The sequence below is a fragment of the Plectrocnemia conspersa genome, unplaced genomic scaffold (genome assembly GCF_051122295.1).
Source record: "Plectrocnemia conspersa isolate PC_06_02 unplaced genomic scaffold, ASM5112229v1 ptg000004l, whole genome shotgun sequence".
NCBI classification, from domain to species: domain Eukaryota; kingdom Metazoa; phylum Arthropoda; class Insecta; order Trichoptera; family Polycentropodidae; genus Plectrocnemia; species Plectrocnemia conspersa.
The window spans coordinates 9,941,575-9,954,204 of NW_028277168.1; the positions used below are offsets into that span (position 1 = coordinate 9,941,575).

At 29.3% G+C, this 12,630-nt stretch overlaps 1 protein-coding gene across 1 annotated transcript in view; it reads left to right on the forward strand.

Moving 5' to 3' along the window:
* Window positions 1–12,630, forward strand: part of LOC148235850 (uncharacterized) — a 330,699-nt gene that overhangs the window by 313,869 nt on the left and 4,200 nt on the right. The window contains exons 9-11 of the mRNA XM_088184836.1: window positions 354–492; window positions 11,827–11,932; window positions 12,157–12,342. Coding sequence (XP_088040962.1) covers window positions 354–492; window positions 11,827–11,932; window positions 12,157–12,342 — 431 coding nt within the window. The remainder of the gene's footprint in view (window positions 1–353; window positions 493–11,826; window positions 11,933–12,156; window positions 12,343–12,630) is intronic.

The following is a 12,630-nucleotide window of genomic DNA, read 5'->3' on the forward strand; positions in this document are numbered from 1 at the left end:
CACTAAATTGTTGCGAAATTTGCTTTTGGTTTCTCGCACAAAAATGGCATTTCACACCAGACTTTGCAGGTGTTTCGTGTCTTAAATTTATAGAATTCGTGCCTGAGGTATAAGCGGATCTTGCTGAGCTTTTAAGATTCTTTAGATATAATATAATATATATATAATATATTGTAGCTTCTATGATTTTGTAGCTTCTATGAACACATACGAATTGAACGACACATCAAATGCTATAAAGAAAAATATGTCAAATAAAAATAATATATAGTATATGATAATAATATTTATTTCATACTTCCTTTTATTTAAATTAAATAAAATATTAATCATAAAATTGTCTTCTTTTACAGTTGAAGTTATATTCCTAATATGGGGAATCAGACTATGTATCGTCGTAAGGAAAGCGCCTTCAGAATTCAACGAGAGCCGATTCATATCCATGGCCATCTATAACGAGTTCCTTTTATCTGTCTTCTTGAACATATCGATGTAAGTATTGCACATTTTATTTTATTTTTATTGAAATTACACAATAAACATCCATTAATTAAAAATTAATCTCAAAACAATATTTACAAGATAGAAAAGAAATTTTAATACTTCCTTATGAAATAAATTATTGCTGGAGCCTATTATAGGTTAACTACTTTTCCACGGCGAATAGTTCCGTCAACACGTTTTATGTCTGTTTTCATGTCTATATGTATATATTTTTATGATCATGAGGTTTATTCACATGGGGATGAAAGTAAGAAAAGCGTAAGAGAACATGATTTCGATTTATGACAGCGTTGATAAAACACGCCTCTTCCATTGACCTCATTCGTTATATGTCACTAATTATAATATCTATATATATATCAAGATTATTGTTACATTGATGCATGAATAACATCAATCAATATTTATCATACGTGCAATAAAAATATAAATAAATTTAATGTAGTATATTTATTACTTCAATATTAATTACAGTTTTAAATAACTTTTCAACCAATAAGCTATTAATTTTGAATTTTCATTTTATTAAATGACCCTAATAAAATCACAGGCCAAAGGTCAAGTGGTAAGAAGGCTTTGCAGAGCACTCGAGCTATTTATGGTGCAATTTAAAATACTCTCGCTTAAACTTTTAAGAACTATAAAAAGTATTTTTTAATCTAATTATTTTAAGTACTTAAACAAATTAAATAATTGCTAGTTCCTTTATTTTGTTCCTATTCCTTGAGATTTGGTCCAAATAAGCGACTGTCCTTAATAATAGGGCCCAATTAAGCAGAATTGCCTATTTTAATTATATAAATTTTAGTTCAAGAGCAAACTTAAACATTTTTTTATTAAACAATAACTAGTCAAAAATATCTTATTTATTAACGTTTAAGACATAAATCTTAAACGATACATTGACTTTAAGAAAATCTTGATAATTATTATTTATTATCGACGCATCCTTCTCACGTATTTTCACGAACAATAAATATTGGAATCTAATATTTTATTGTAAATATTATGAAAAGATAAGAAATGAGCAAAATCGAACGAACAAAATGTTACTAGTAATGAAACTTGGGTTCAGTATTTGGATCATAAATGAATTGCGAAAACTTGTCCATCTATAATTATTATAGGTATTAAAGAGAATTTATTTTGCTTAATATTATATTATTATTTTACACAAATATGATATTCTCTATGAGCTGAATTACTTTATTATTATAAAAAAACTAATATTCACGACCTAGATTAATTTCTTAATTTCTTACTTACCATAAAATCAATTAGTGAATGGATAATTTTATGCCTCAGCATTATAACATAAGAAAAAAAAAAGTGACATGTTATGAATTCTATACCCGCACTTCTTTCATAATGATTTATTAATAAATACTTACTCGAACATTAACAATATAAGTGATATTCAGAAAATACGCAAAATATTTTTTATGTATTTTATTGTGGTATTGACTTATTATCTATACTTTAAAACAAAAAATACATGTGTCTGTCTAGAAATTTGTCTGTTTGACATAATAATTTCTCCCAAACACTGAACAGTAGCGACTTGATATTGCACGTGTCATACTGACATGTGCAAATGTCAATTTTAGGTAAAATGTTGCAATTTTTAAGTTGAAAGTTGTGCTGTACAACGATGTTCTGATGACCTATAACGTGCTATACTCCAATATGTAGTAATAAAACTGCTATAAAAACTGAACAGCGACATACTGATTACGTGCTACTGCAAAACATGAAAATAAGTTAAAAATTAATTGTAGAAGTTTTATAAAAAACTTCTACATTTTTTTTTTTACTTTTATATTATACTATTACACATTTTCTTTAACATGAACCTCAAAGCTTTTGCTTAGAATAAATTAAATAAGCTCAACCTGCTCTTTTAAACGCCTATGTTTTTCTTTACTAATTTTTAAAGGACTTTCTCAACAAAATTTTAGTTCTTATTCAATATAAATATTTTCCGGCCTATTTAATTAGTAATTCATTGAATAAACCTATTGGTGTAAACGAATGTCCTTACATTTATTTTTTCATTATTAACTACCTTTAAATAATGATTCCATCTTGCCACATTTTAAGTTTATTTTATTTTGCTTGTGCATACCTCACAATTTGTGATATGGATAAATGTATATAAATTAAAATGTTATCTCGGGTATGTATATAACAATATCCCAAGGCAATCCAATATCCGGATATTGTCATTGTTTTATCCCGTCAAGCGCCAATATATAAAAATTTAATCTTTACCCCTCTTAATACGGCAAAAATTTGACCCGCGGGAGCAAAACCTCCGAGTCTTATGAGCCCGATAATGTGTCCATCGCGCTATAGAGAATTGGTTATGGGTTTTCTATGGTAGACATGCTATTAAGACGTCGTTATTATTTAGTGTTCTCTTTTATCGTTATAGTCGTGATCGCGGTCTTTCGTAAATAGTGTTAGTCGAGGGAAATCAAGCGAAAATACACACAGTCGAAAGGGTTAACTCAAGATAGCGCTGCTTGAAAATGTTTACGCTATTAGAGTGTTTTTACTTTGGCATCGAGCGAAAGGAAACTTTAGAGTAGCTTCCGTTCTGAGCTTGCTCTCGATAGTATCATTATACAAGGGTTCAAATTCACAATTAATCGAATTTTCAATATAAAGTAATAAGCAAATATTTTTATAAAATATACAATAAATATATTTTAGCTATAGCCGTGATAATGGGGAAGTCTAATATATAAATTTATAAAGAATATGATTTTAAAAATCTCATATATAGACTATCATAATTTATAATTAAAATTTAGAATTGGCTTATAAGCATTATTACTAAGTAATTTATCTAAAATTGTAAATGTGTCTTTGAGTCTACAAACAGAAAGTAAACCGATTGAATTTTTTTATTTTATTGTGAATAATTTATTTTAATTTTTGCCAAAAAATATTATGTCAGAGTAAATGAGCAATATTTGCTAGTAATATTTTTATTGATATGTTTTATATAAAGTAAATTTGCTTCAAAATAATCGATTGATTTTATAATATGTACCTATACCAGTAATGTTTGACTTGCAGTGGATACTTCCTATTAATGGTGTTTAAATGTATATTTTACTTTATAATGAACGATCCATATCTTTAAATATTGCATACTGTGTAATGAAAAAGGTAGCACCTAAACGAGCTTTCCAAACTTCGTGTGAACTCACGCGTGGTCGTCAACATCACGTGTTATATGTACGTATGTAACTTTGTATAAGACATTTTCGTCGTTGGGTATTTTTATTAAACATGTTCTACTATCTACAGGCATGCTGATGATTTTTGGCATTTACATCATAAACCTTAATGTATGACGAAGATGTTTGCGCAAAAACATATATTCAACGACCGAAACGAGGAAGCTTATAATTAATTAAATCGATTAACGAGATTTCTACGTATGAGCAAAAATAATGAAAGGACATAAATTTACCGCTTTAGCAATTTATATTAAGAATATTCATTCACATGATGCCTCAGGGAAAAAATATATTACGCTATTTCTCATCAACTAGCAAACTTTTATATTAAAACATCCCCCGCTGTATTTATGTATATTATGTACATAAAAGCTGATACATACGAATAACGATACATATATAAATATCACCATTGTTTTTTTATTTTTATTTTTAATAAATTAAACTATAAATTCACAAATTTTGTTACATAATTAAAATTAATTTATATTGTATATATAGAACACCGATTTGTTTTTCGAATTGGCAACACTTTTTCCAGCGACAGTCAATTTGACAACTGACATCTGATTTGTGCTCAGTTTGGTTTGCCATTTAGAGGAACGACTGAAATTTTTCTTAACGAAAAATTTTCTCCCAGCTACTATTGCTTTAAAAATTATTCTTCGCTTCAAATATCATGGTATTGACATGTGGAACACTAAAGTCATTTCGACGACAAATGTCGTAAATTGAGTCGCCATTCATGTTAAGCTGCTTTATGTATTTCCCATGGTGACAAATTTGCGGCGGATATATTTTTGAGCTCCAACTCTAATGCAAGTCCAGAATAAAATTTGATTTCTAAAAACCCACTCGACTATATAATTGAAAAAATTCAAATTTACCTTCAATTGGAAGTGATTAATTTGCAAAATGACGACACGCTGAAAAGCGAATTGCAATGAATGAATCTGACAGATTTCTCTATATATGACTTTCAGGGCATGAATATTGTCAATTTAGATATACTATATGTATGTATAAGCTTGAGATTTATATTTGTATATTATTTAGCAACACTTATGTAAAAAAACATTTTTATCGATGAAGTACATAAAATCACAATTTTAGTTCAGTATTAAAAAATTACGAACTTCGAACCCCAATTTGATCAAATGTTAACCTAAAAAAATAAATTATTATACACTGTTTTATTATTAGATACATGAAATTTGTGCAATTTTTGATATTTGCTAACATTCCATATATATGTATATATTAAAATATATGCTTAAATCATAAAATATGCAAATATATAGATGGTAAAATTGTAAATTCTAGAGAAAAACACTTTTTTCTAGAATTTACAAGCTCACTTAAATTTTGCTTTCTGGTCAAAAAATAAAATATTCACGAGCTGGCCCTTTTTAAAAAAGTTTCTCGACTCCTGTTTTCGACTTTTATTTATGCAGTACAATTTTTTGTACAAATTTTCATGGTTTAGATTAAATCACATAATGATTACAATATCCTAATAAACAAAATTCGATAATCTAGCAATCTTGATTTTCCATTATTCATAAAAAATATTTTTTTTAATTATTTTATGCTTGCGGAATATACAAATATAACTAAGATTTATCATATGGTTCATTTCATATCTCGGTCGTTGCATTAGGGGTGTATACTTCAAGAGTTGGATGAACGCTTTATCAGAATTATTGCTGAATATCTTGCACGATAATATTATGCACACAACACGCTAAATTGCTAGTTAAGAAAATCATGCACAAAGTTATAACACACTATAAAGATAACACCATAACCCACGCCTCGGCCTGCTTAATGTATTTCATTCATTAAGTTATTATGACATTATGAAAACAGACATTATATATCGCTATACATATATAAAATGCATTTAAAGGGGTTTAATATGTGTTGAAATGACCAAAGGGATTTTATAGTTTTAGTTTGTTTTTACCACTAGCTAAGTTCACTTATATTGTTATTTAATAGGTGACAAAAAAGTTAGTAAACTAATATAGTGACGAAACCTTAATAAAGCTTTATTGTCACGTTATACAGTCACATAAATAGTAATATGCGAATGTTAAAAACGCCTTATTTTGTACAAGAGTAGTGCAATAGCATCACTGCCTTCAATATATAATATTACTTTAAAGTGCATTTAAGAGCGTTTAATCTAATCTACCAATTATACTGAAGTTATATTAAGTTCAAATAAAAATCATTTAATTTAATTTCAACTTTATGACCAATGGCGTCATTTGTCTTTTATGAATTAGTTTTTAAATGATTGTATTATAAATAAATTAATAATGACATACTTACAAATTAAGTATCCTGAAGGATCTCGTTTAAAAGTAAGATCCAATAATTGCATTTTGACTTTAGGTTCGAATAAATTGAAGTATTTGATTAACGGAGCCACTCAAATAGTGCATTCGAATATTACGTAATAAAACTGCAATTTATCAAAACAAACCCCCTAAAGGAACGATTGCGCGTTCTAATTAATAATAGATACACCAAATAACAATGCCGTAAAATTCACTCATTTTATAGCTAACACAAAATGAATCCGCTAAAAGTTAACATCATATTCGACTAGAAAACGAATGCAAAAAATAAAAATGTCACTCATAAAAACCCTGCGAGCTGGTTGACCTTTGGGTAGCAAACAAATACGATCAATTTGAAAGATAGTAAATCTTATGCTGTCCATTTAGCCGATACTAAATATTTTTCTTTAAAATATAATTTTGCTGCAAATTTTATTTACGCCTCATCAGCTCCAACTAATTTGCTATGAGCTTATTCCCTCTTGGCGGTGGAGATTTTGCGAATAAAATGTATATTTTTCAGGTACAATTGAGGGCCAAGCAATTACCAAAGTACATACGATTGTAACTAAATAATATTTTAAGCACAAAATTTATTAAACATTCGTGAAATTTAATACTTTATATATAAATTTTACCATTGGTATAAGCGATGCAAAAATATGTATATACTAAATTGGGAGAATTATTTAAAAATGAACATAATATATAAGATGATCCCAGGAGACTTTTTTTCTTGTTTCGAAATTCTTTCACACATACCAGCTATTTTTGTCGTATCAAAACAAGCAAAACAACAATGTCACAAATATTATATATAGATAATAATATCTTTTAAATCATACTTTCATTTTAGATTCCCAAGTGGCTATGTGTGTATTTTCATACATACATTGTTAACAGAAAAGAAAAGAAAACACCCACGTACGCTTCATTTTTCAGCATTAATAAATCATACAGAGGTCTGTGTCGTCGCCGAAAAAAGAATCACACGTGCATTATTCACATAATCAGAACAAAAAAATAAACATTCTATCCCCGCAGGCATTTTAACATAAATCTTATACATTTCGCGGATTCTTCGTGGTACATATTCTTAACTCAGTGGGTTAATCTTTCATGCAGTGTTCAAGTGCGTGTGATTTACGACGTGAAAAGTACTGTTCATCGGATCATATTCTCTCTGCATAACATCTCAGTGCTATAATACGACGTTTCAGATTTATAGTTAGAAATATACACTTGAGTTTACATGATATAAAAACGAAAGATAATATAGACCTACTATGAGTTTGTGTGGTACATTATCGAAACACGCATTTATGTTGAATTATAAGGTTTTTAATAAATTATTTTTAAATCACCGCTATGTTGCCATCGTCGTAATCTCAGAATCGTTCCAAAGATCAAGTTTAACTCTTGGAGATTCAGAACTAATTGACTGGAACAAATCTGACGGTTGAAGTAAAAACAGCTGCTTTTCTTGGGTTTCTAATGATCATCTCGATTAGTACGAGTATAACTAACTTGTAAATTCCTAATGTTGGTGATGTATGGCGACATTCTGGCTTACATATAATACTTTCGAAGAAAGTGACCAACAAATGGAACAACTTTTGTGACACATTGTAACAGGTGGATTTTAAATGTATATATATATATATAGAAACAATGGTTAATCTTTAGAATGTTCTTTCGCTACCTGCTCTTAGTGACGATATATGGTTTGACCGATTTTTTTATGGTTTAGTGCACATTTCTTTGCTTCGTCCCTATTAATTGCCACTGTTAATTACTCTCGTTTAAAAACGAAAACACTTCAATTCTTGCTAAATTCGAGGGACACAAATCTATTAGTTTGATATCCCCTTTAACAGGTCTAGCATAATTAATATTGATGCGATGATTATGTGTGTTTCTGATAGTTTTATTGTAACTATTAAACGTCATTATAGTAACTAGCATTTTTTTTACTGAAAATTAATATAAAAGTTAAATATTGGTTATCAATTTGGGGTATGTATTGTCTGTTACTATATATATATACAATACATGTATCATATACACCGTATAGCAGTGTACAAACGGCCTTGGTTGACTCCTCATTTTACCGATCCCATGCCTTTTCAAGTAGGAAAAATAAAAGTTTTCTGATAAATTTCCGCGATGTGTGCCAATTTCCAAAAATAGAAATAATTTACCATAGCTATATAAACAATACATGACATTGCATAGGGAAAATAAATTAATAAATATAAAAAATTATCGAATATTGCTTTTACAAAAACGCTTAAAATTAAAATTATTATTGCATAGATTTTTATTAACAATAACATAACTGTCAATGTCATATTAATAACAAACTATTTTATGATATTTCTAAATTTTAAAATAAAACACTTATCTATTTCTTTAAATTGCTGCTTTTTTTAGTAAAATCTGAATAATGAAAATGAAAGGTAAACGTTAGTTAAAAGCTAAAATAAGCCAGAGCTGTCTTATGGTTTTGAATTGGCAGATATGCTTAAAACATTTTAAATGTGTTTCAGTCAATCTTAGTCTATATTAGTTTACAGTTTTGTGTCACCTCATTAAATACTTAAGAGATTTATTTTTTCGGACAGAAGTTTGCCAAGAAGTACACTACTACTATTACTATTTGAATCGTTATGATACTGACGTGCTCTGCTGAACTCTTCTGGTAAACTACTGTTAGCGAACGCAATCTTTGAACTGAAAGTCTAACTTAAAGTTCAGACGCTTTGATAATAGTATGAGAGCAAAATCTCTCTTACCCTTGTCTATCATCGTCTAAGAAGATAATTACAGATCATGGTGCATTAATAAAAAATATATTGTACATTTAATTACAATAAAACCATTTTTTCCGAGTTGCCGGTTGGTTTTTTTATGCAGAATATGTTAGTTTTTAAAATCTATGTAAAGCCTTTTTCTGCTCTAATATTTCGTTACAATTTTATAAAAACAAAATGTGTACTTTAGCGTTAATTTTTTTATCGGCGGCCACTTAATATCGTACGTAATTGTGTTTCAGAAATTTCGTTATAAAATCTAGGTTGTCTTTTTTTTCTTGTCGTTGAGCTAATTTTTGTGTCACATTATTGTGCATAAATACAATTACGTACGTGTGTATATTATTATTTTATGATATACTTAATATGGATGATACAAAATATATTAAATATTATAAATAATATTTTGTTTGGTACATTCTACAAAAGAGCGGAAAATTGTTAGAGTACGTGTATATTTCCCAAAACCTTTCTCGGAAATTCCAAGCCCTAAAAGAGAGGTGGTCGCCTTTTAGAAATACGATCCGTATAAGAAACTTCACTTTGAGTACATTTATTACATACACGCGCGCCTAGGTACACGTAATAATTTACACGGGAATTCGTACAATAAATTTAAAACAGATCCCCCCCATTAAATTCATACATTATAAATGTATACATATTTTACACAAAGCTCCGAGACACCAACTTTGATTTGCAGTATAGAAGCTTACGCAACCGTCGAACCCTTAATTTATTATCTTGTATTTATGTATGGTGTTTATGCGCATATTGTGTGCGCGATATTATCAAAATGCTAATGGGACGTTGTTGGTTTTGTGCTATTATACCCTTGTGTGCTCTATCGATATTCGACTTGCCACGGTCACAATAATGAAGAGACACGTGACTCGATTTGATTGTTGTAAAGGTTTGAAAATTTTAGCTCTAATCGCGGAACGTAATCTTCTTTGCGTGAAAGTTTTGGGCACCGTACCCTAGTAGCAATAACGTATGATATATCATGCGTTATGTGTTTTCCGTTCAGTCCATCGGTTATGATTGCCATTAAAGCTCATTGTGTAACGTCATATATATTTGATACCAACAGTGAACAATTATCACGAAACGATTATATTATTATTGATGTTCGAATGAAGTACAAACGTGATTTCATTTTGTGTTGTGGAATAAAACCGAAATTTTGCACACGTAAACAATTTACTGATGACAGGTTTCAAAACCGGTTTTATGGTTTGTATTATTGCCTCTTTAATATACGTTTATGTTTTCTTTACAAAGTTTTGAAAAAGGATCATAACAATGCATGTACTGAAAAATACCGTTAATACATCTTTATAGGTAGCACAAACATATTTAACATATTCTTAATACCTATATCTTATAAACCAGAGAGTTTTAAACAATGCTATACTTTTAAAAATAAACTAGTTTCTTTGCATAAAATATGTCTCATTTACTTATAAATATTTTTTAATTGAAAATTACAATAGTTTCATAATTAAGTACTACCATTGGCATGATAAATAAAAATAGTAAATTCTTTTAACTTAATATTTGGTTGGTTTAAAAATTCCGTACCGGGAATTTTGCCATTGAATATCTACATAAGTGCAGGTAGTCCTTAGGGTTGTTAGTGAGGATATTAGGGCTACCATTAAATCAGATCCAATCCAGATTAGATCCAGATTAATTTACAGAATATGTGTATCTCATAAATTGTCTTAGAAAGTCCTCGTGCAGCGAATCTCAATATGCCAATAATTAATAATTCTAGCCCCGAAATGCTTATTTTTGAGTCGAATTGTTACTAAAGATGAGAAGTGGATCATTTACTTTAACACGCGATGAAAAAGGCAGTGGATGGACGCCTATCAACCCCCAATTTCAACCCCGAGAACAGGTTTACATCCCAATAATAAAATGTTTTGCATTTGGTGGGATATGAAAGGCATAATTCACTACAAGTTATTGAATTATAGCTAGACAATTACGACAGACACATAGTGTGCTTAGAAAAGACCTACCCATATAAATTAAAGAAGACCTCGTGTATCCAAGTAGACGATAGAAAAAAATCAATGAATTTTTTTGGAAACTTCTTTTTCACAAATCGTATTTTTCAGACATTGCTCCAATCATTTATTTAGATCCCTGCAACAGTTTTTTGTTGGAAAAAATATTTAACAAAAACGTATATAAAAACGACATTAAAAGATTTATTGCTTCCAAAATTACATTATTTTTCGAATCAGATATAAAAAAATTGCATAACATGTAGAGAATAATTGTAGAAAAAGATGAAGAAAATATAATTTAGTAAAAGTATTTTTTTTTAACTCATTTAACCCGCACCTTAAAAAACGCAAAGACTATATAAGAAGGACTACTCTGATACATAATTTAGTTGTAATCTAAAAATTCATTTATTGCATTAAAATACAATTTGCAAGAGATTACATTGGCAAAATAAATTTTATCCCGATACAAATTGTAAGACAATCATTAAAATAAGATTGCAGTGTAACTAAGCATAAACATGATTTTTTATATGAAAATTACTATAAACATTCTAATGAAATTTTTTCACCTTCTGCATTTTTTCTTAACTCTTTTATAAAATTATATAATCGACGGTTCTTTAAGTATGTATAGATTCTCTTCGTTTATAATTCATTACAATATCATGTAGTTTTCATAATTTTTGTGTCACGCTATATTTTTTCGATTTTTTTATTTCTAACCCACATGTGTATACACATTGTTTGTCAAAAACCGTATATTCCACAAATCATTAAATAATTCCGACTTTATCCAAAGCACTTTAATCCTCGTTACGTGATCGATCGTTGTTATATTATAAAATCACCACAACTCCCTGTTAAAAAAATTATTTTATTTTTTCAGGTTGTTCCTGCAATCCCCCGCAAATCCTGATTTACTGTACATAATATTTTTCTGCCACACCCAACTGACAGTCACCCTCCTACTGTGCTTCATTTTCGGTAGCAAGGTACGTAATCACACTAAAACTATAATCAAATCGACACACAACACCGATAAGCCATTATCTCAGATTTGACGTGCTCAATAATAGTTGTCATCGGGCCTCATTAATGACTGAACCGAATCACTGTCAAATCTGAAATCTGATAACGGTGAAGCCATTAATCATCTGTTCGGTGAGCGTGTGTTCGCATAATTGATATATTGCTAAATTGGTCGTATTTTTTCCAGGCTTATATGGTGTTCAAGGGTCACGGAAAGGGTGATCACGAAGGCTCCAGTATGGTGGCCAAGACTCCGGTGGGAAAATTCGCAGCAAAACCAAGGTCTCAGGGTGGAAATTCTCAATATGCCACTAGTACCAATTCTTCTGCAGGACTTAACGAATACACCAAGGTGACGGAGCAAGACGTTCAGGTGCTTTAATCGTAGCTTTGTTATGTGGACTTACTAGGGATGTTCAATGTGTAATGGAAATTTTAATTGAATTGCCAAAAACTTCACTTTAATCATTGAGTGAACTTTATTGCCTTTATAAATAAGTAAACTTCAGAATTATTATGAGTGTAATAGTTGATGTAATCAACTAGACATTGTTTTACAAAGTAAACTTTTAAGATTATATTTGTGTGTGTTTTCGAATGTACATAGAATTTGAACACTTGTTTTATTATATATCTCTTAAACTTCTGTACCATATTAATG